Raw genomic sequence first — 20,571 nt, 5'->3', positions numbered from 1 at the left:
CATTTTATGGGAAATTTAATGTACTTTTCGAACCTGAAATATCTCAGAAGGGTCATTTTTTAATTTAAAACAAATATTTTCATGTTAAAATAACGTATTTTTTCTTACTTTGCAGGGTTACAGCTAAAATGACCCCTTGGACGAATGATGTGACTCGTGTATTGCGAAAATCAGATTTTTTTTTTCAAAAAAAAAATTTTTGTGATGAGTGAGTGTATCCGGTTTGTTTTTTTTATGTTTGAAAAATCCCCACATACAAGCAGTGCACAAGCCACAACAATCGTCCAAGAGGTCATTTTTATGCAAAAATAGCTGAACTTTCCGAAAAAATACTTTCAAAAGAACACGATTCAGTTTTTGGGGTTAAAAATTCGAAAAACTGGTCAAAAATGATCAAAATCATAACTTTTTCAAAAAACTTTTTTGCAAAATTCCGATAACTCGTGAAGAATACTTGCAAACCCCTTATGTCTGTACACAAAATTTTTGTTTTTGTCTGCTCTACAACTTTGTAGAACATTGTTACACTCTAAAATGAAACCCTGCAAAGTAAGAAAAAACACGTAGTTTTAAAATGAAAAATTTTGTTCTAAATGAAAAAATGACCTTTCTGGGTCAATGTAGATTCGAAAAGTACATTAAATTTCCCATAAAATGACATGTTCCAAATTTTTTACAGTCGAGTAACGGAAAATGAGAGAATTTTTCAAACTTTTTTAGTGTTTTTTTTCGATGAAAAATACGTTTTTTCGGAATTTTGAGTACGCCATCAAATCAGGCGTCTAATTTTACACAAATGTCCCTTTGACACCAAATTTCTATCTCTTCACGGTTGCGAGCTACAAATCATTAAAAACGTGTCTTAGTAAAAAACCAGAAAAATGGAAGGGGTCGTACCGCCCATCCGTCACGAGATATCAAAAAATGGACCTCGGATTCGTGATCAGGGACCAAAATTACCCCTTAGAGCAAAGTTTCACGAGAATCGAAGAGGGGTCGGGGCAACTTTTTCCGATTTCGTGTGAGTTGGTGGAAAATTACCCAATTATTTTGTATTTAAAAAAAAACGATTTATTCGATTTTGTTTGAATGTTGTGACGTTATAGTTTTTTTTTATTTTTAACAAACTTTCTGCGAATTTTCTTTTTTTTCTGTATTGTGGTTCGCTCTTAGGTCGACATCGGGTCCATTGCCTGTACTCATACAAATTATCGCAATACGTTTGCAGTTTACCAAAGATCTTGCCAACAAACTTATGTTTGAATGAACCATGATTCATCAGCTCACAGTGAAAAATGTGTCCACTAACGTTTGTCAGTTTGATGAGGTCACCAAGGAAACAAACAGGAAAATGCTTGTTATATTCATCGCAATTTCATATTTGAACTTTTTTTGGTCTTGTAAAATTTGTCTCACTTTTTAAGTGTGTTTTTTCACCATGGTGAGAAGTGAGAACACACCGAGCCGCCATCGTGCAAGGATATTGCACTTTTTGGTTTCGATCATGCTGCACTAGGGTAATTTGCTAATAATTACTTTGTGCTGTTTTTGTTTTCCTTTTGCTTTAAAAATTATTTGTTTCTCGCAAAATTTAACGTTTCAACTCAAGCTATTCTTTCTCCTCCAGATTTGAAAGTTTATCATTACCCCAAAATGAAGTCTTATACTCAATTTTCTCCTGACCATCATCAAGCCGACAGTTTGGCTAGCTATGTTTGTTTTTATTTTCGCACCAGTTTTACAAATTAATTAAATTATCTCACAGTTTTGCTGGTGAATTGAAAGCATTTTGGATCGCAAAAAATGGAATATTTTTTTGGCAATCATATTTCTCACACCACGCGCAGCTCAAAGCAGCTGTTTCTCACAACATCTTTGTCAATTATTGCATCGCCACAGATTTTGGACAGATTTATAAACTGCCAACGAGTGATATTTTGTCTGCCGAGAAAGGTAGATGAACCAGCAACAACCCTGAATATATGTGTAAAAAAGCAAAGAACCGTTTCCCAAAAACAATACAACTCCTTGACTTTAGATCAAAACGTTACTTAATCCACCTTTAGGTGGTTGGTGCCTTCCTCGCATTCATAAAGTGAATACACTACACATCCTCAAAAAGTGTATAAATAACACTTATTTTTTATCAAACTATCTGAGATCCAGCCTCAAAAAAAAGTATTAAAAAAACTTAAGTACTTATAACTTTTGATGGGGTTGTCAGATCTTCAATCTTTTGGGCTTGTTGGAAAGGTCTTTTGATTACCTATCCAACGATAGGTATTTAAGATCCGGCCTCAAAAAAGTGTATAAAAAGCACTTAAGTGCTCATAACTTTTGACAGGGTTGTCAAATCTTCAATCTTTTGGGCTTGTTGTAAAGGTCTTTTGATTACCTATCCAACGATAGGTCGCATGATAGATCCGGACAACTTTTTCATCAAAATATTTAAGATCCGGCCTCAAAAAAGTGATTAAAAAGCACTTAAGTGCTCATAATTTTTGACAGGGTTGTCAAATCTTCAATCTTTTGGGCTTGTTGGAAAGGTCTTTTGATTACCTATCCAACGATAGGTATTTAAGATCCGGCCTCAAAAAAGTGTATAAAAAGCACTTAAGTGCTCATAACTTTTGATGGGGTTGTAAGATCTTCAATCTTTTGGGCTTGTTGGAAAGGTCTTTCAAATACCTTTCTAACAATATATAGCATGACGGGTTTTCTTACAAAAACCACCCTTTTTACAATCTTCCGAAGTTTAGCTAAAATCGTTTTTTAGCATAACTTTTGAAGTACTTTTCTAAACTTCATAAAATTAACTAGGGTCTTGTGGGACCCCAAGGCGGATCGAATGAGACCAAAACCGTCCAAATCGGTTCAGCCAGTCCCGAGATAATCGTGTGCATATTTTTCGGTGCACGGACTCACATCCAGACACACGCACAGACATTTGTTCAGAATTTGATTCTGAGTCGATAGGTATACGTGAAGGTGGGTCTAGGAGGTCGAATAAAGAAGTTCATTTTTCGAGTGATTTTATAGCCTTTCCTCATTGAGGTGAGGAAGGCAAAAAGCTATTCCTCCGTAATTTCTACAAACAAAACCAATTCAATTGCCATTTTATTTATTTCACTTTAAAAAAACTTTTTAAGCAAAAACACTAGTATTAAAAAGTACATTGTGTAAAACATTTACAGAAAAAGGCAGCTTTTGCTGTGTAAAGGCAAATCATACTAAGCAGCATTCTCTTATTTTGATGAAAATGTTCTTTTTTTTCTATCTATAAATTTTATTATTTATAGACGTGATGAAATCAAAAAGATTTTTTTACAAAGTGGACCGTTTTTTTTAATGTTTATCCAAGTATAGATTTTCGTGCAAAGTTTTTTAAATTTAATTTTTTTTTTCTGAAGTTGCAAAGGGTTATTCTTTTTAAGAGGCAGTATTTGTAAATATTGCTCGGTTTGTTCTAGAGGTCGTATCGAGGTGCTCCGATTTGGATGAAACTTTCAGCGTTTGTTGGTCTATACATGAAATGAGCTCATGCCAAATATGAGCCCTCTACGACAAAGGGAAGTGGGGTAAAACGGGCTCGAATACTTCTAAAAAACGAAAACGAAACTATTGGCACTACGCCCCCCGGGGCATGGCCTTCCTCTAACGTGGGATTTCTGCTCCAGCGCCTCTGACGAGACAGGAGAAACCGGGACCGACGTTTTACTTCACCATCCGATAGAAGCTCAGTGGATAAGGCGGGAATCGAACCCGCGTCTCATAGCATCTTCGGGATCGGCAGCCGAAGCCGCTACCCCTGCGCCACGAGACCCACGAATACTTCTAACTAACGTGAAATTGTCCGAGGATTCCGAATATGACAAAATTGAGACCAAAAAGTGCCGTCTTCTTGGCCTACAGGGCAAAAACTAACGATGTAAAATGTTTGTTGTAGAAAAATCGAAAAACTATGAGAAAAACTGCGATTGGCCAAAAAGTTAATACCGTAGGCTTATAGTCCATGGAATTACCTATCTTTTGACCTATGGGAGTATGGGTGTTGCAGGCTGTTGCCTTAGGTTTTAAGGATATTAAGGTTTTAAAAAAATCAAATTTTAACAGTAATTTGCAAAAGCTATGAGAAAAAGTTAAACGAATCCTGGATGTGTATAGCACATTTTGAAGTGCTTCAAAAGACCTTTCGAATGCATCTAAGAGAGTTGGAATTGGTGAAGTTTTACGGAAATGCGAGCAATTTTAAGATTTTTTTATGTTTTTTCGACTTCAAAATTCAAAGCCCATTTTACCCCACTTCCCTTTGTCGTAGAGGGCTCATATTTGGCATGAGTTCATTACATGTAAAGACAAACAAACGCTGAAAGTTTCATCCAAATCGGAGCACCTCGATACGACCTGTTACACATTGGTGAAAAACTCGCTTTTAATTTTATTGATTCGATTTTTCAAATCGTAAAATGCTACTAACCTAATTTTTCAGATTACTCTGTGTAAATAAAAAAAATAGCAGCCGATTGAAGAATAATCGCGGTGCAAAGAACATAAGAAATTTCAATACTCTATAAAAAGTTTCAAAAATTTAATTAATTGGTCAAATTAACTTAAATTCAACATAAACTTTTATTTAAACGTAAGACTTTTAGTGAATTATTTAAAGTCATTCAAATTTCAAACTTAAACCAATTTCCGCCTTAATTCGTCACGGCCTCCCCGGACGCTCCCGCTCAATTACTCTCGCTTTCGTGTGTTCAAATACAAAGTTTACATACATTTCACGCATCTTGATTTCGTCCCAAATTTTAACCGCCCAAGGGTGCGTGCTCACGCCCTCACGCAACATTGTCAAAAAGCAATAACAAACGCAAATTAACCTTAAACACATCATTATCGGGGCCGAACTTCAGGAGGGGAGGGTGGAAGTTCTTCCACGGTTGAGTCCTTGGACGGCTGCGCGCACTGCTCAAACCACTTGAGAGTGTTTCCGAACGTTCGGGTTCGGGCTCGTCCGTGACTAATCCTGCTTCCGACTGCTGTTATGCTATTTGTTTATGTTGTTATGTAATATGCTGACTAGCTGCCGGGTTGGCTGAGAAGCTTAACAACACTGAAGCAGCCAAATTTCTGGTGGAACCAAACTCGGGTGCCATGTTTTTATCGCTCATCATCATCGCGCCGTCGACAACGGTTGAAGAAGACGTTCTTCGGGGGAGTTGTCATGCGGAACAAATGCATAGTGCGCGGAGTAGCAGCCAGCAGCATTAAGCATATAATATGCGCGAGACGGCGCGGTCTGGAGAAGGCAATTGTAAAAATAAACCTTCCGAACCGAACAGTCACGGGGAATGTCTGTATCATTTCGCTTGACAGGTTCTCGAAGTTGGAGATTGAGAGAGAGCAAGAAATGAGAATGAAAGGGAGCATGTTGTGTTCTAAGTCAACAGTTTCGGTTGAATGGAGAATTGTGCGTACTGTCACTACGGGTTTAATCTAGGGCGCGATCAATAGTGACAAACGTCAGTGATCTTTGAACAACATTAGAAAAAAAAAAACAAAATAAATCACAGTGAAAATTAAAAATCATACCGGATATGATAAATATAATCTATTTTATAATTTAATGAAAAAATATTGTAAAATTTAACATATTTTGAAAAAAATATAATTCCAAGTTCTCAAAATTTATTGTTTTAGAAGAAATATGTTTGAATCTACTGAATTTTCAACGAGATTAAGCATTTGTTATTGTACAATTTTACAGTCCAGACTTGGTTATCCGAAGGCCTCGGAAAAATTTCACTTCGGATAATCGAATCCCAAATAAAATCTTTTTTTTCGTCTTATTTTTGTCGATTGTCGAGCTTAAGTTTGACCCCTAAACCACGCTTAAGTGATTTAGAGTTGTTTTTTCAAAGATGGCGGCCAGAATGTCGGTGATGAAATATTAAAAAAAAAATACATTTGGGTAATTCTCCGCCAACTCACACAGCAGTTGCCCCGACCCCTCTTCGATTTGCGTGAAACTTTGTCCTAAGGGGTAACTTTTGTCCCTGATAACGAATCCGAGGTCCGTTTTTTGATATCTCGTAACGGAGAGGCGGTACGACCCCTTCAATTTTTGAACATGCGAAAAAAGAGGTGTTTTTCAATAATTTGCAGCCAGAAACGGTGATGAGATAGAAATTTGGTGTCAGAGGGACTTTTATGTAAAATTAGACATCCAATTCCGAAAAAACGTATTTTTCATCGAAAAAAAAACTAAAAAAGTTTTAAAAAATCTGCCATTTTCCGTTACTCAACTGTAAAAATTTTTGGAACATGTCATTTTATAGGAAATTTTATGTACTTTTCGAATCTTCATTGACCCAGAGGGATCATTTTTTCATTTAGAACAAAATTTTTCATTTCAAAATTTCGTGTTTTTTTCTAACTTTGCTGGATTTTTTTTAGAGTGTAACAATGTTCTACAAAATTGTAGAGCAGACCATTACAAAAATTTTGATATATAAACTTAAGGGGTTTGCTCATAAACATCACGATTTATAGCGATTTTACGAAAAAAAGTTTTGAAAATGTTGGTCGTCGTTGATCTTGGCCGTTCATGGTCACCCGCGACAGACACGGACGACGAAACAAAGAGAAAAGCAAAAAGTAACTTTTTCAAAATTTTTCTGCGTAAAATCACGATAACTCGTGATGCTTCCAAGCAAAGCCCTTATGTTTATAAATCTAAATTTTTGTAATTGTCTGCTCTACAACATTGTAGAACATTGTTACACTCTAAAATATAACCCTGCAAAGTTAGAAAAAACACGAAATTGTAAAATGAAAAATATTGTTCTAAATGAAAAAATGACCCTTCTGGGTCAATGTAGATTCGAAAAGTACATTAAATTTCCCATAAAATGATATGTTCCCAACAATTTTTACAGTTGCACAACGGAAAATGGCAGAGTTTTTAAAACGTTTTCAGTGTTTTTTTCGATGAAAAATACGTTTTTCCGGAATTCTTAGTACGCCATCAAATCGGGTGTCTAATTTTACATAAAAGTCCCTTTGACACAAAATTTCTATCTCATCATTATTTCAGGCTGCAAATTATTGAAAAACACCTCTTTTTCGCATGTTCAAAAATGAAAGGGGTCGTACCGCCCCTCCGTCACGAGATATAAAAAACGGACCTCGGTGAACGGAGAAAATAGCAATTTTCACTGGGATGTTCAACACTGGGATGAATTTCAAAACATAAAATTTTACGGAACGTCAAACATTTTAAAATTACCTTGTAAATCTTGAGTTAAAATCACAGAAAGTGATTTAATTTATAATATTTTCAAATCAGCTACACATTTTCTTCACCAATCTTTTTAAAATATCTACCGGAAAGAACAAGAGCGAAGCTTCAAAGGCATTGCAAAACAGGTTTTCTCCCTTCTAAAGTTTCGCTTAAAAATACAAGATGCCAAACTATAATCTATAACAAACACTTTAATTTAAATTTCAAATTTTCCACGGGGACCATTAACCTGCTCATTTAATTTCGAGAAAATTTCACGGGGCTCTGCAAAGATGTAAATTATTCTAAAAAGGCCTGATTTATGGATCAAAATTTTTACCTTGAATAAACCAAATTTTCAATCATCTTTTATAATTCTGCCTTCAAAATTAACTGGTATCATAAACATTAATTTGAAATTAAAACCCTAATCATAAGGGTGACATTGGATCATGTACATTTTTGCAAAGTTGTATGACCCGACTCACCTCAGACTCAATGTTTCCCTCCTGATTAAGGTAAGTAAAGTAATGCATAAATTTGTATATCGCTTTATTCAAAATGATGTAGGATGGTGTATAATTTGGTACGTCACTGAAAAAAAATTATTCGTAAAATTTTATATATTCTTAAATTATTTTTGTTTGTAAAGTGCACAATCCCTTTAAAAAAATCTGTCTGATATTTTTTTGAATCAGTTCTAATATTTTAAAATAAGTAACACACAAAACATTGTGGAATTTTCCAGGATATCAGCAATAAAAAGATGACATTTACAAAAACATTTTTTTCATAAACTTTCAACTTAATAGATTAAATCCAAACAACTAGAAGTCCGCTTAACTAAGCCCTAAAAGGAAAACTTTTTTTTGCGAGAGGACTTTTTCTTTACAAGTTATTTTGAAATTGCAAAAAAAAAACATTTTTCGACAATTACGATTAAAAATGCCTTTAACTTTAAACGGAGCACGTTATCAAAAAAAAAATTAATGTCGATTTATTTAATTAATCTGATCTTGCAAAAAAAAAGTTTGGAATCTTGAAAAAAATACATATTTTTTCCAAAAACTCATGGCCTTGGTATCAGATTTTGCACTATTCTTAACTCAAGAAAAAGAGATGCCTTTTTTCGTTCACCTAATAAAATAAAATAAAATGTCCTCATAAAAGATTGAAACAGATTTGCAACGACCTTATTTGTATTAAAAAAAAACTTTCATTAGCTCCTTTAGGGATCTTACAACGAAATATCAAATTTCGGTAAGAGATTCAAGGTTTTTGGATTTAACGTAAATAAAAATAAGTAGAAATTCACCGTCGCGAACAATTAAGATATATTGTATAAATCAATGTGAAAATCATAAAATATTTTTTAAATATCGTCATCAGGGGTGACATTGGGTCTGAGGGGTGAAATTGGGTCTCACAAACAGAAAGATGAGTTGGTAGAATTTTGAAAAGCATATTGAATAGTTGTACTCATTTTAGAATATATTAAATTAAATACATTTTGTTTTGGTCGCTAATTTGGACTCGATAACTTTTTTAAATATCAAATATATTTAAAAAAATAAGATTTTTTAACATATTTACACATTCTTTTTCCATGAACATAAGATAAGAACGGCTTCAGACACGTATTTTCCTCAAACTTTAAACTTTGTTCAACCCCATCTCCCACTGACACATTGACAGCTATTAGCCATCTCTCGAGTTCACAAGGCCAGCTGTCGCATGTTGGCCGAATTGATTTTCCCGCCGGGGTCGGCCGGTCGTCGCTGCCGCCATCATTTTCAACCGTTTTGGATTGATGCATCCACCAGAAGCCGCTCAAGACTCACACACAATTTGCCTGACACTGCCGCCACCGCACCACATTTCGCAAGTTGCATAAACAATTAGTCGCTCTCTCATATGGATGCACCATAAATGCACCAGCTAAGACAGCATCTCTCGCCGCCGGCCACCGAGATGGCGAGGGGGGGTAAAAAACATACCACACATTTTATGGACTCCATTTCACTCACTAAACTGATTCCCTGTAAAAGGAAACTTGACGTCCAACCCGGCAGCCAGCAGTGCAGTCCCGAAGCCAAACGGCGAACCGGCTGCTGGCCGACGAGGCTGCGCAAAGGAAAACTACCGTCCAGGGGAGTCGCTTTGATCAACTATCAAAGAAAGTTAACACACACCTTCACACGAGTTGAGCTAGAGTAGGAAGGTGGAGAATTGGCACTAATACACCATTACATTTGCTGCGTCGCTGTTGATTACTATATGAGAGGAAGAGAGGAGAGAGATTACTTGTTTATGTTCTTCTCTCTCTCAGGATCTTAATTTTTATCGTAAAATCCGCATGGTTTTGGCCTTTCTTCGCATTTTTACATGTTTAATTAACAAGAAACAATCAATTTAATACGATCACACGCCTCCTTATGGTTCCACTAACACCGTCTGCAAAACTGCAAAGGTTTGGCTGCACTGGCGACCAGCCAGCATCTCCATCATTGGAGGTTGCATCTCTTTTGAAGGCGTCGCGGCGGCGGCGACGACTTGCGCACCTTTATATTATTCATAAGTACGGGCGCGCGCGTCTTTCACTTTCGCGTTGATTTTCTCACCAACGGAAGATTTTTTCCGAGAAACACCCAACCGCGGATGAGAGGACTCAATTTCGGAAGAGAGGAGCAGGAAAATCAGGTGTGCTCAACGGGTTACTGACAGTGATGATAATATATATTTTGTTATAATTAACTTAGACATTCGGAGAGCGAAGGTCAAACAAAAAATAAAATTTATTTTCAAACGTATAATATTAAAGAACTCACAAAACTGCAATTTTAATTTAAAAAAATAGCAAAAAAAAACCAATAATCATGTGAACCAGCCACAATTGAACAATCGGTGCTGTTCCGGGTTGGAGATGTGGGTAACACACCGTATAACAAAGTAGAGCAGCAGCTGGAATTCCCTCCAATTTACGAATTAATCATCAAAGAATTAGAATAACGTGCAAACGTGCTAATCGAGTTCCGCCAGCGAGCGCCGGCATGCAATTTCATTCTAGCACCGCCACAGCTTTTTTTTCCCTTTTTTTTTGTTCATTCTTTCATTCATACTGACGCAGTTCAGCGCCCGAGACTCGCTGGAGATTAATTACGAATTTTGATCATAACACCGTGATAACATAACTAATATACACTCCCCCTCGGTGGCAGAGCAGCAGTCGCATGTTTGAACTTTATCGACGGGCTCGTGCTGGCTTGGCGAAATTATTTATTGGTTGTCGCACTGTCAAGTTATTGGAGAAATCAACATTCTTTTCTCTTGCGCAAAAATTCAGCTAAAATTCTAGTTAATTCATATCTAGTGATTGTTAGCCAAGTTACGTAAAGAATTATGAAAATACAAGCCTTATGGCCTATCTACAATCACTTAGCTTAGAAAATTTCACTTAGCTTAGGAATTTGAATCAATGGAAATGAAGCCGAGCTTCTACAATGGAAAAGTAATCAAATTAGAAACTGACGTATGGTTTGAAAAATTTCAAAATCTACGGTAAGTTGACGTTTCAATATCAAAGGTAAACAAACAACTGCATAGCAACGTATATCAGCCAAGCAAAATTTCTAAGTTGATTGTGGATGACGGCCGTAAGTTGCGTACTTTCCTAAATAACTACTTTACTTAGATGTTCTAAGCTAAGTGATTGTAGATAGCATTACCCGACAAACTTCGTTCTGCCTTTTTTTGTTTGTTGACGTTTTTTGCTTTTTTGCTTATTTGGCCTCCTGTGATTAAAATTTGATATTACGTAACTTTTTCCATTCAATTTGCCGATGCTCCGGAATCGGTTCCAGAGTGGCCAAAGTGTCAATTAGTTAGCGTAAGAACCTTCCTTGGACTTATACGAACCCAACGCAACAAAGAGCACCTCGATCCGACGTTCCGTGTTGAATTGATTCGCGTTCGAACAAAACCGTCGAAATTTTTTATATATATATAAGATAGATTGTCAACTCATTGATGACCACGCGAAAGTCCGGGGAAATAATAAAACACCATTTAATTTTGTTAACTTTATTGGTGCACATCAACCAGGGCTTTTGCACCCAGATTATTGTTACAGACATTTTATCTTCTTGAAAACTACGGGAACTATCGATTTTTTTTATTCATCCCCTAAGCTACTATTTCCAAAAAGATTTACAACAAACTTTGTCAAATTTTATAATTTTTGAATTAGAAGACAACAACATCCTTGGTTGCTGTGTACACTGGAACCCCGATGGCTTGACACAAATTGTGGGTCATTTTTTAATTTGACACCCTCTTTACATGGAGCTCACACCTACTACCAAACGTTTGGTTTGGAAGTAAGTGTGAGTCCTGTGTAAAAAGTGACAGTTTGTCACTTTTTAATTTGACTTTGATCAACCAACGGGGGTACAAACTAAAAAAGGGTCGAACGAAAAAGTGACCAACCACCGGGGGTTGACTGTACTCTTAAGCTCCTTCCCTCTTCCTAAAGAAGCAAAAACTCGAAATGTGCGGTAACTAGTTTTAACTTTGCTGGAAAAGCACAGTGAGTGGATGTTGTGTGAGTTACAGACGATGAAGAGGTAAAGTTTGAATCACTGCTCACTAGCGAATAGGACACTTTGAGGAAATAACAGAAAATACAATCCAATTGGGTCCTAAAATGAAGCTTAGATTGCTGATATTATTGTTTACAGCGCTAAAGCTTATTTTTCTGAGTACAATGACCCTTTGTACGGCCACAAAGAGTTTAAAATAGATTTTTAAATCAATTTTGAAAAATTAACCTCGCGGTCCTTCTTGACAGAAAAGCTCCTACTTGACAGCTCGTTCCAAGGGGACCATAGTTGATCCATCGAAAAAATGTTGTCTTGTAAAAAAAAAATTGCATTAAAATGAAAAAAAGTGATCAGAAATGGTTTTTAATCGTGTTTTTTACCGTTGTACATAAAAATTTACATAGGGCTTTAGTACCCAATTTCTGATTCCTATTTCATTCAAAGCGAATGCATTTTAATGAAATTTCTGAAGATAGTTTAAAAAAATCATTCTTTAATCTTCACAGAGAGGTTAAAATCTCTATGACAATGTTTTATGATTTGTTTTTATAAGAGGGTGAAAAAAATATCAGCCTTATCGTCTAAGCAAACGTCAAAAAGAGCCAATCCGACAAGCGAGCATGACCCCAACGATACGCAGTAATAACTGTAATAAGAGGGGGTCCCAACCATATCACCGCAGTAGAATGTGTCTCGTGATGAATGAATGAGATGACAATCGTCGTTTGAAAAACGAGTGTGAAAAAACAAACACTCTCTACGGAGCGAGTGCGCACGAAATTACAGCTTTGTCGGAATTTATGAGCGCAAATTTGTCCCATCCCAAAGTGTCAAGCTGCCATAATGGCGGCCACCGGTGGCGCCGCCATAAAAGTTTGATCTGTTTGTAATGTTTTGTTCGTTTTTTTTCTTCTCTATTTGCAGATTATGGACCTTTCTGAACCGGAAGAGTTGAGGAAGCGGTTCCGCGTGCGTGCAGCTCATTCGATGAGTGAAGCGTGAGTGTCGCGTGAGCGCGCGGTCACTCACCAGTGAGAGAGTAGTTTTACGAATTGTGGTGCCCAAAATTGCGAGTCTGGGGGTGCACGTTTGGGTGCAAGCGGAAAACGATGAAGAAGATAATTGACATGCGTCACTGTAGATCTACGAAGAAGTTCAAGCTAATATTGCTGATCCGAGCCAACCGCTACCGAGAGGCGCCCTAAGCTTTGGGCGGACGTGTCTTTGTGTCACGCGAGTGTGTGTGTGTGTGTCGGATTTTGTGTCAAACTCGCCCCCGGGGGGAATTTCGCGGCGGTTGGTGCCCTAGGGACCTCTAGGCAGCGACCCATCCAAGCGGAGCAAAGCCGGACGCCATGTACTTGCGCAAATGGAGTCCGATTAAATATCTGATGTACTTATGGCTAGCAATTCTAGTGTGGATATTCTGTCGGTGTGAGAGCGTCGCCACGATGCACCTGGCGCCAGTTGGAGTTAGTAGCAGCAGCAGCAGTAGCAGCGGCGGCAGTAGCTTAAGTAGTAGTACTAGCGTTAGTAGTGGCAGCAGCAGTAGTAGGAATAGTATAGCGGAGCAGCTGTTTGCCAATGGGATGCACTATCGGGGCAGCGGTTCCACCAGTCCGTACCAGTGGCGCCCGTCGGAAGTGACCACTCAACGGTCGGCTACATTTACCAAAACCCTTGACCGCCGGTGGACGCCGACGCCACCAGCTCAAGTGGCCAGCAGTTCCTTCTCGTCATCCTCCTCCTCCTCTTCCTCCAGCTATCACCATCCTATTAATTATGCTAATCGTGTGCTCGTAGAGAATGCCAATAAGCAGCTGATAAGCCATGGGCGCCCCTTGAAGGATCAGCTAGCAGCTAGCAGCCTAAGTCAGTCATCCACTAGCGACAACCATAGTAGTAGTATTATTAGCACCAGTAGTAGTATTAACGTCGAAGCTGTCCAAGCCGAGCAGCGATTGCAGCACCAATGGCGGCTCCGGATGAGTCAGAAACGAGCCCGACGGCTTGCCCATCGGACTCAACTGGCCAACCGCAACCGGCGGGACTCGGTCCGACCGTTGCCAACCTCCGGCAGTCAGCAGCAGGCGCCCAGCCGGCGTCCTCCCAACCAACAGGGACCCACGGCGAACCTGCCGGCCAACGGACGGCGCTACTGTTCCGCCCGGGATCCTGCCACGCTGGCCTTTGACGCCCCGATCGTGTTCGAGGGCAAGGTCAAGTCGATGAGCAGCGACCGGAGGGCCAACTTTTCCGTCACCTTCGAGCTGGTGGCGGTCCACAAAAAGTACACCAAGTTCTACCTGCCCAGCAACGTGCGGCTCCAGTTCTCGTACCGGAACAACTCCGAGTGCGACATCTACCGGGAGACGTACCGCGAGCGGGGCATTGTCCGCGAAGAGCTCGAACAGGGCAAGGTGTACTTTCTGTTCGTGAAGCAGATCGACGTCGGCAACTTTACCATCCTCGGGCAGCCGATCCGCAAGACCAGACGTACCACGAACGGGGTGCTCGAGGGGGTGAGCGAAAAGTATGGTGAGTACAAACAATATATTTTGTGAAGGGGGGTTTGACGAAAACTTGGACGAAACTTAACGGTTCTTGACTAACCTGGCGACTCCAAACTCCGTTTGAAGACGGTTTAGCGCATCATAGTGCAATCCTAGACTAACGAGCTATTCCTGGACGGAGTCATTCCACCGGCCCAAAAATAGAACACCGTACTCTGGAGCCAAGGGCCCTCCCCGAAATGTCCCCATGTGGTTAATCACCTTCGGTGAATCATCAGCTTGATGTGACCATGATTTCTTGTCGCAAATAGCTTTTTGACGTTTCAAGAAACCGTGTTCACTGAACAACAACTAGAGTACGCCATCTAAACAATAACAAATACCAATGACCTGAGTATCAATACAAAATTTAAATAGTAAGCGGGCATGCAAATGTGACAAATCTGAATCTCCGCAAAGTGATGTGACAATATTGCACAATGTTTATTTTTATGCTTTTAGTTGTAGATTTTGGGTTTAATATCGAATTTTACGGATCTGAAATAACCAATAGGTAATCACAAAATCCTTGTCAAAATGGCGTCTCCAACTCAATTTAGTCCAAAATGCACATGCGACAAAACATCAAGAAGACGACGATCCACCGTGCTAAGTTAAATGCGGGGTTCGCCTCTCTAGCTTCGTCGCTAACTAGGCTAAATTTCACTGCCGTTGCTGCCAAATCTCGGCCATCTGCCTGGTGACAGCGCAGCGCACACGGTTCGTTCCTCCGGACAAAGTCAACGCCGCCGAGCTTGCACAGCTAAGCCAATTATTGTGTGTGAATGCTTCCAACTCGATCGATTCAATTACACAGATGATCGATTCAGTGCAACGCAGCGAACAGTCAAAGTCTTTCCGGTCTATGAAGCATGGTTTACGTGTTTTTTTTTTGCTGCCGAAAAAAACCTCGAACGAATAAATCACCAAACGGACGACGCGTGTTGGCAATGATTCGGCGGTTATGTTTATTTGGCAATGTCACATGACGATTGATCCGCACCGTGTGCCGCGTCGATCGGTTCGTACAGGTCTGTCAACGGTGACATTGGGCGGTGAGCTGTTTGAAAACATTGATTTCATGCGAAGTTTTATGGTGTGGTCGCCATTATGGCATGTTTTATGGCAAGAGTGACAGTTACAGCAGGTTGACAATTCGCTGTTAGATTTTAAGAAAAATTAAACTTCTTCAGCATCTAAAATATAGCTGATCGGTTCACGTAACGCACTCTGCAGTTACCGAAACAATCTGTTGACGGACTTTCGTCGCTCTCGTCCCGATGTTTCCATTACCACCTATGGCCGAATTGTTGGCGGCTCCTTCCCATAAACCGACAACTCTCAGCAGGTTATCAACCGCGCCACAGCTCAAACCCGCTGGTTAGAAGCCGGCGTCAACGGACGTCATCGCTGACGTTTACCGGATCAGGCGGGGTGGGAGATCATGTTCACTTTAGTTTATGCATAATAGGGCGATGCACACGTCTTCGGCGTTGCAGCAAAAGTCAAGAACATCAATCGCAAGAAGCGACCACAAATGGCGAGCGTTGAGTGAGCAATACAAGGCGCCAGAAGGGTTCGCTTGAACTTTAGCGGAAGACTATTTTCTCTTCTTGAAGAAGAGTAGCTGCTGTGATGATGAACTGTTGCTGATTGATTGTTGAGAGGTTTATGGCGTCTGGTCAACGAAAACGCCGTGTAGTTTTAAAAATTGCTGATTAGTTTCAAAGAGAGTTTCATTCCCTGAATTGGGTCCTAAAATTAAGCTTAAATTTGGGATAATATTGTTCACAACGATTAAGCTTATTTTTCTGAGAACAATGACCTTTTGTACTACCGCAAAGGATCTAAAATTGATTTTTAAATCATCTAAATAAAATAATTTCGCGGCTCTTCTTGACAGTAAAGGTCCACGCAGAAAAATAAGGCATATTTGAATCAACAAAACGTTTTGTTCATTTGAAAATCATTATTTTTGTTGAATCAACTCTAAACGTCAAAGCTGCTTTTCCGAAACAACAAAAGACTTTTGTGGAATTGAGAAAATCAAGGTTTGCTTCAACGCAAATTCGGCGTTGATTATATTCAACAAAAAAATTGTTGATTCAAACCTCGTACAGGCTGATTCTACAAAACATTTTTCTGCGTGTCCCACATGACAGCTCGTTCCAAGGGGACCATAGTTGATATTGAAAAAATGTTGTCTTGTCAATTAACTTTTTTGCGTAAATAGGAAAAAAAGTGATCAGAAATGGTTTTTAATCTTGTTTTTTACCGTTGTACATAGAAATTATCATAGGGCTTTAGGACCCTATTGGGAGATCTTTCAGATATTATCATTATTCGGGATTTCCTGAAGATCTAAATGAAAGTAATTCTAGATGTCACCGCTGATGAAGTCCCGTGTGGGCTGATTGAAGACGTCTGAGCGCGGTCTAATTGCAATCGCAGACATTGCGTTCCCTGTCCCTGGATGTCTCGGGTGTGTTTGTCGTTGGTGCATCCATCAGACGCGAGATGCGCTACATTTGATAGCTCAACACTCGATCGATCACGACGCTGATCGTCAACGCGATCGCCGGAGTGAGTTTATTGAAAAACCAGATTTTTCGCACAGTTTTTTGCGCGGGGTTGAGCACTTGGGTGAACTTCGTTGGAGGTGAGCGTTAGGGTGGTCAATAATAATCCCAAATCTTATCTTAACCTTGTTCACCGAATTGTCTCTGCAATAAATTTGATGTCGTATGCCTGGCCCTTTTTAAGAGTTGATCCTGTATTTTGCTATATTCTTGACCACCCTAGTACTAACAAACCAACTCAATGAATGAGACCGTCCATTCAAGGTCGCCACGAGCTGCTGGGACCGTTCCTAAAATATTATCGTCATCGGCTACGCAAACTTCGGATGGTGGTGGGTATTGGCGGACGGGGGTCATTTCCGGCGTGGCCAACGACGCCCTCGCCACATGTCAAACGGTTGGCGCCGCCACCGCGTTGCGTAGGCCATTCATTGATATTTTTCGCACACTGACCGCGCACTATATCGCGGTTTCAAAGGCCTCTGGTTGTGGTGTATCGCGTGATGGGTTCGGCGGGGCCGACGTCAACCGACTGACGGGTTCGTATACGTCAGCGGGACCGGGAGTAAACAATAGCGACCCGGGAAACGTGCTGTGGGTTAGATTGGTGCCAATCTTGGTTTTACCCCCACACCACACTCACAGGACATTGTCGGATGACCAGAACCAGACGCGCTCCTCCCAAATTTCCCCGCGTACGAGAAAGAGACGGACCCGTTTGGAGGCAGCTATCAACGCAACGCTGCTCAAACTGACATCGGCCAGGCTAATGGTGCTTAGGGTATACGGTTACATGTTTATTAGTAAGTTATTAGGAAGAGTCAATATTTATTCTAATAACAACCATTACTCACACGCGCGTTACCCCGGAGGGCTTGGCCAGGGGCGCGGGAAGGCGGGACAGATTTTCCGACGAGCAGCGTCAACCAAGCAGACCAAGTCGTCGTCCTCCTTCGTCTCATCGCTGGCGATGACATGCAGACATCGAATAAGTCGAGGGGATCCCGAAATTTCGGTTGAAGACACACTTTAGTGCGCGGGATCGATCTCGCCTTCCCGCTTCAACGTTCAACTCTATGTATTTATTGGGTGCGGGATTGTGTTTTTAAGAGTGAGTGTTTATGTGGGTGGTTAGTTGGGGGAACAGCACGGGGAAGGGTGTGAAAAGAGATTGTCTAATAAATCAAAAATAGACACACGTACTCGTCCATCTGGACCCGGGTTTGTATAATTGGTTCTGAGATTTTCGGGTTTCCCCAGTCTGGTAGGATTTTTTTCAAGAAAAAAATGTTCTCGCTTATGAGGATACATGTGTTGTATTATTTTGAGATTAAAAAAACAACAACTAAATTTTAAAGTGAAAGCGTCGACAAATTTGAAGAAAAATCGATAAGCACTTTTAAAAGTTCCATATTTTGTCATATTAATGTCAAGCAAAGTTTTCAAGCAAAAATCACAAAATCAAATTCAATAATTGGGTCCTAAAATGAAGCTTAGATTGCTGATATTATTGTTTACAGTGATAAAGCTTATTTTTCTGAGTACAATGACCTTTTGTACGACCACAAAGAGTTTGAAATGGATTTTTAGTTCAAATTTGAAAAATTAACCTCGCGGTCCTTCTTGACAGAAAAACTCCTACTTGACAGCTCGTTCCAAGGGGACCATAGGTGATCCATCGAAAACATGTTGTCTTGTCAAAAAGAAAATTTGCGTTAAAATGAAAAAAAGTGATCAGAAATGGTTTTCAATCGTGTTTTTTACCGTTGTACATAAAAATTGGCATAGGGCTTTAGTACCCAATTATGACCTTTCCAGGGTTTTTGTTGACTTGAAAAATGTTGAATTTGAACCAAATCTGCAAGAAATATGACCAGCCATTTCAGGTAATTTTTTTGAAAATAGTCAAAGTTTGCCATTTTTTTAAATTAGTGCACAGGTTTGCCCACTTTCGATTTTTTTTTTTTTTTTGAAAAGCTCAGAATTTTTTTTATATTTTGCTTTTTTGAACTTTGTTGATACGACCCTTAACTAGTTGCTGAGATATTGCCATGCAAGTGTTTAAAAACAGGAAAATTGATATTTTCTAAGTCTCACCTAAACAACCCACCGTTTTCTAATGTCGATATCTCAGCAACTAATGGTCCGATTTACAATGTTAAAATATGAAACATTCGTGAAATTTTCCAATCTTTTCGAAAAAAATATTTTCAAAATTTTTAAACCAAGACTAACATTTTAAAAGGGCGTAATATTCAATATTTGGCCCTTTTGAAATGTTAGTCTTGATTTAAAATTTTAGAAAATATTGTTGTCGAAAAGATCGGAAAATTTCACGAATGTTTCATATTTTAACATTGTAAATCGGAGTTGCTGAGATATCGACGTTAGAAATGGTGGGTTGTTTGGCTGAGACTTGGAAAACATCAATTTTCATGTTTTTAAACCTTTGCATGGCAATATCTCAGCAACTGAGGGTCGTATCAACAAAGTTCAAAAAAGCAAAATATAGAGAATTTTCTCAGCCTTTCAAAAATATTTTTATCAAAAGTGGGCACACATGTGCACTAATTAAAAAAAATGAAAAGCTTTTACTATTTTCAAAAACGTCACCAAAAATGGCTTTAACTTGAAAACGAAATTTCACTAGAGTACCTTTTGATTGCAAATTTGATTTTACACCAAAAAATGAAGTTGAAAAATTTTTGCGACCGATATTTCGATTTTTTTAAAAAATCAGTATTGATTAAAGAAATCATAACTAAGATTTTTTGCACAACCTGGAAATTTATGAAAAGTTGGCATTAACAAAAAATTTAAAAAAAATAAAAATAGTGTTTTTTTGCAAATCAAGTTTTAGTGAGAAAAAGTTAAATAAAAAATCACCAATTTTTTTTTACCGTGTATAGTTTTTTTTCAGTGTAGTCCATATTCATACCTACAACTTTGCCGAAGACACCAAATCGATCATAAAATTCCTTCAAAAGATACAGATTTTTGAACTTTCATACATCATTTTTGTATGGACAGCTACCAAATTTGTATGGAAAATTATATGGACAAACTAATGATGCAAAATGGCTTCTTTGGGCATACCGAAGGCACCAAAAAAGTTTCAGTCGGATTAAAAAATACAAAAATTAAAATTCTAAAAAAAAGACCGATTTCGTAGAGAATTGCTGATATATTTCCTATCAAATAATACGGTAACTTATTTCTATGACCAACCTTTAATTTGAAATAAGACCTCGTATTTTTAAAAGGTTAAAATCAAAAATTGCAACGTGATTTGAATTTTACCTCTACTCACCAAAGGAAAAAAAATAAGTATAACAAAGATAGTTGCAGTTAAAGTTAAACTCTAAGACCAAAATTTAATCGCAATCATATTGCGCACCCTGGAAGACGACTTCGACCTCTTCTTCGAGGAGGGAAGGAAGAGTACTGGGAGGGCATATAAATAAACAGTAAATCCAAACATGCCAAATGTGGAATATCAGGTGCACGTCGTTGTCGTCGCCAATTCGACTCACCATAAAACAAACTTACCACTCTATAGG

General features: G+C 38.8%; 1 protein-coding gene across 4 annotated transcripts in view; it reads left to right on the top strand.

Moving 5' to 3' along the window:
* Positions 1 to 20,571, top strand: part of LOC120412380 (protein vein) — a 102,373-nt gene that overhangs the window by 17,825 nt on the left and 63,977 nt on the right. For all 4 annotated transcript variants that reach the window (XR_005604808.2, XM_039572805.2, XM_039572807.2 and 1 more), the window contains exon 2: positions 12,805 to 14,418. Coding sequence is in view for 3 of the 4 variants with exons in the window: in XM_039572805.2 (XP_039428739.1) it covers positions 13,236 to 14,418 (1,183 nt within the window). In the remaining variant the exon portion in view is untranslated. The remainder of the gene's footprint in view (positions 1 to 12,804; positions 14,419 to 20,571) is intronic.

The sequence above is a fragment of the Culex pipiens genome, chromosome 3 (genome assembly GCF_016801865.2).
Source record: "Culex pipiens pallens isolate TS chromosome 3, TS_CPP_V2, whole genome shotgun sequence".
NCBI classification, from domain to species: Eukaryota; Metazoa; Arthropoda; class Insecta; order Diptera; family Culicidae; genus Culex; species Culex pipiens.
The sequence above is the reverse complement of the archived record's forward strand: the minus strand, read 5'-3'. Positions and strand labels throughout refer to the sequence as shown.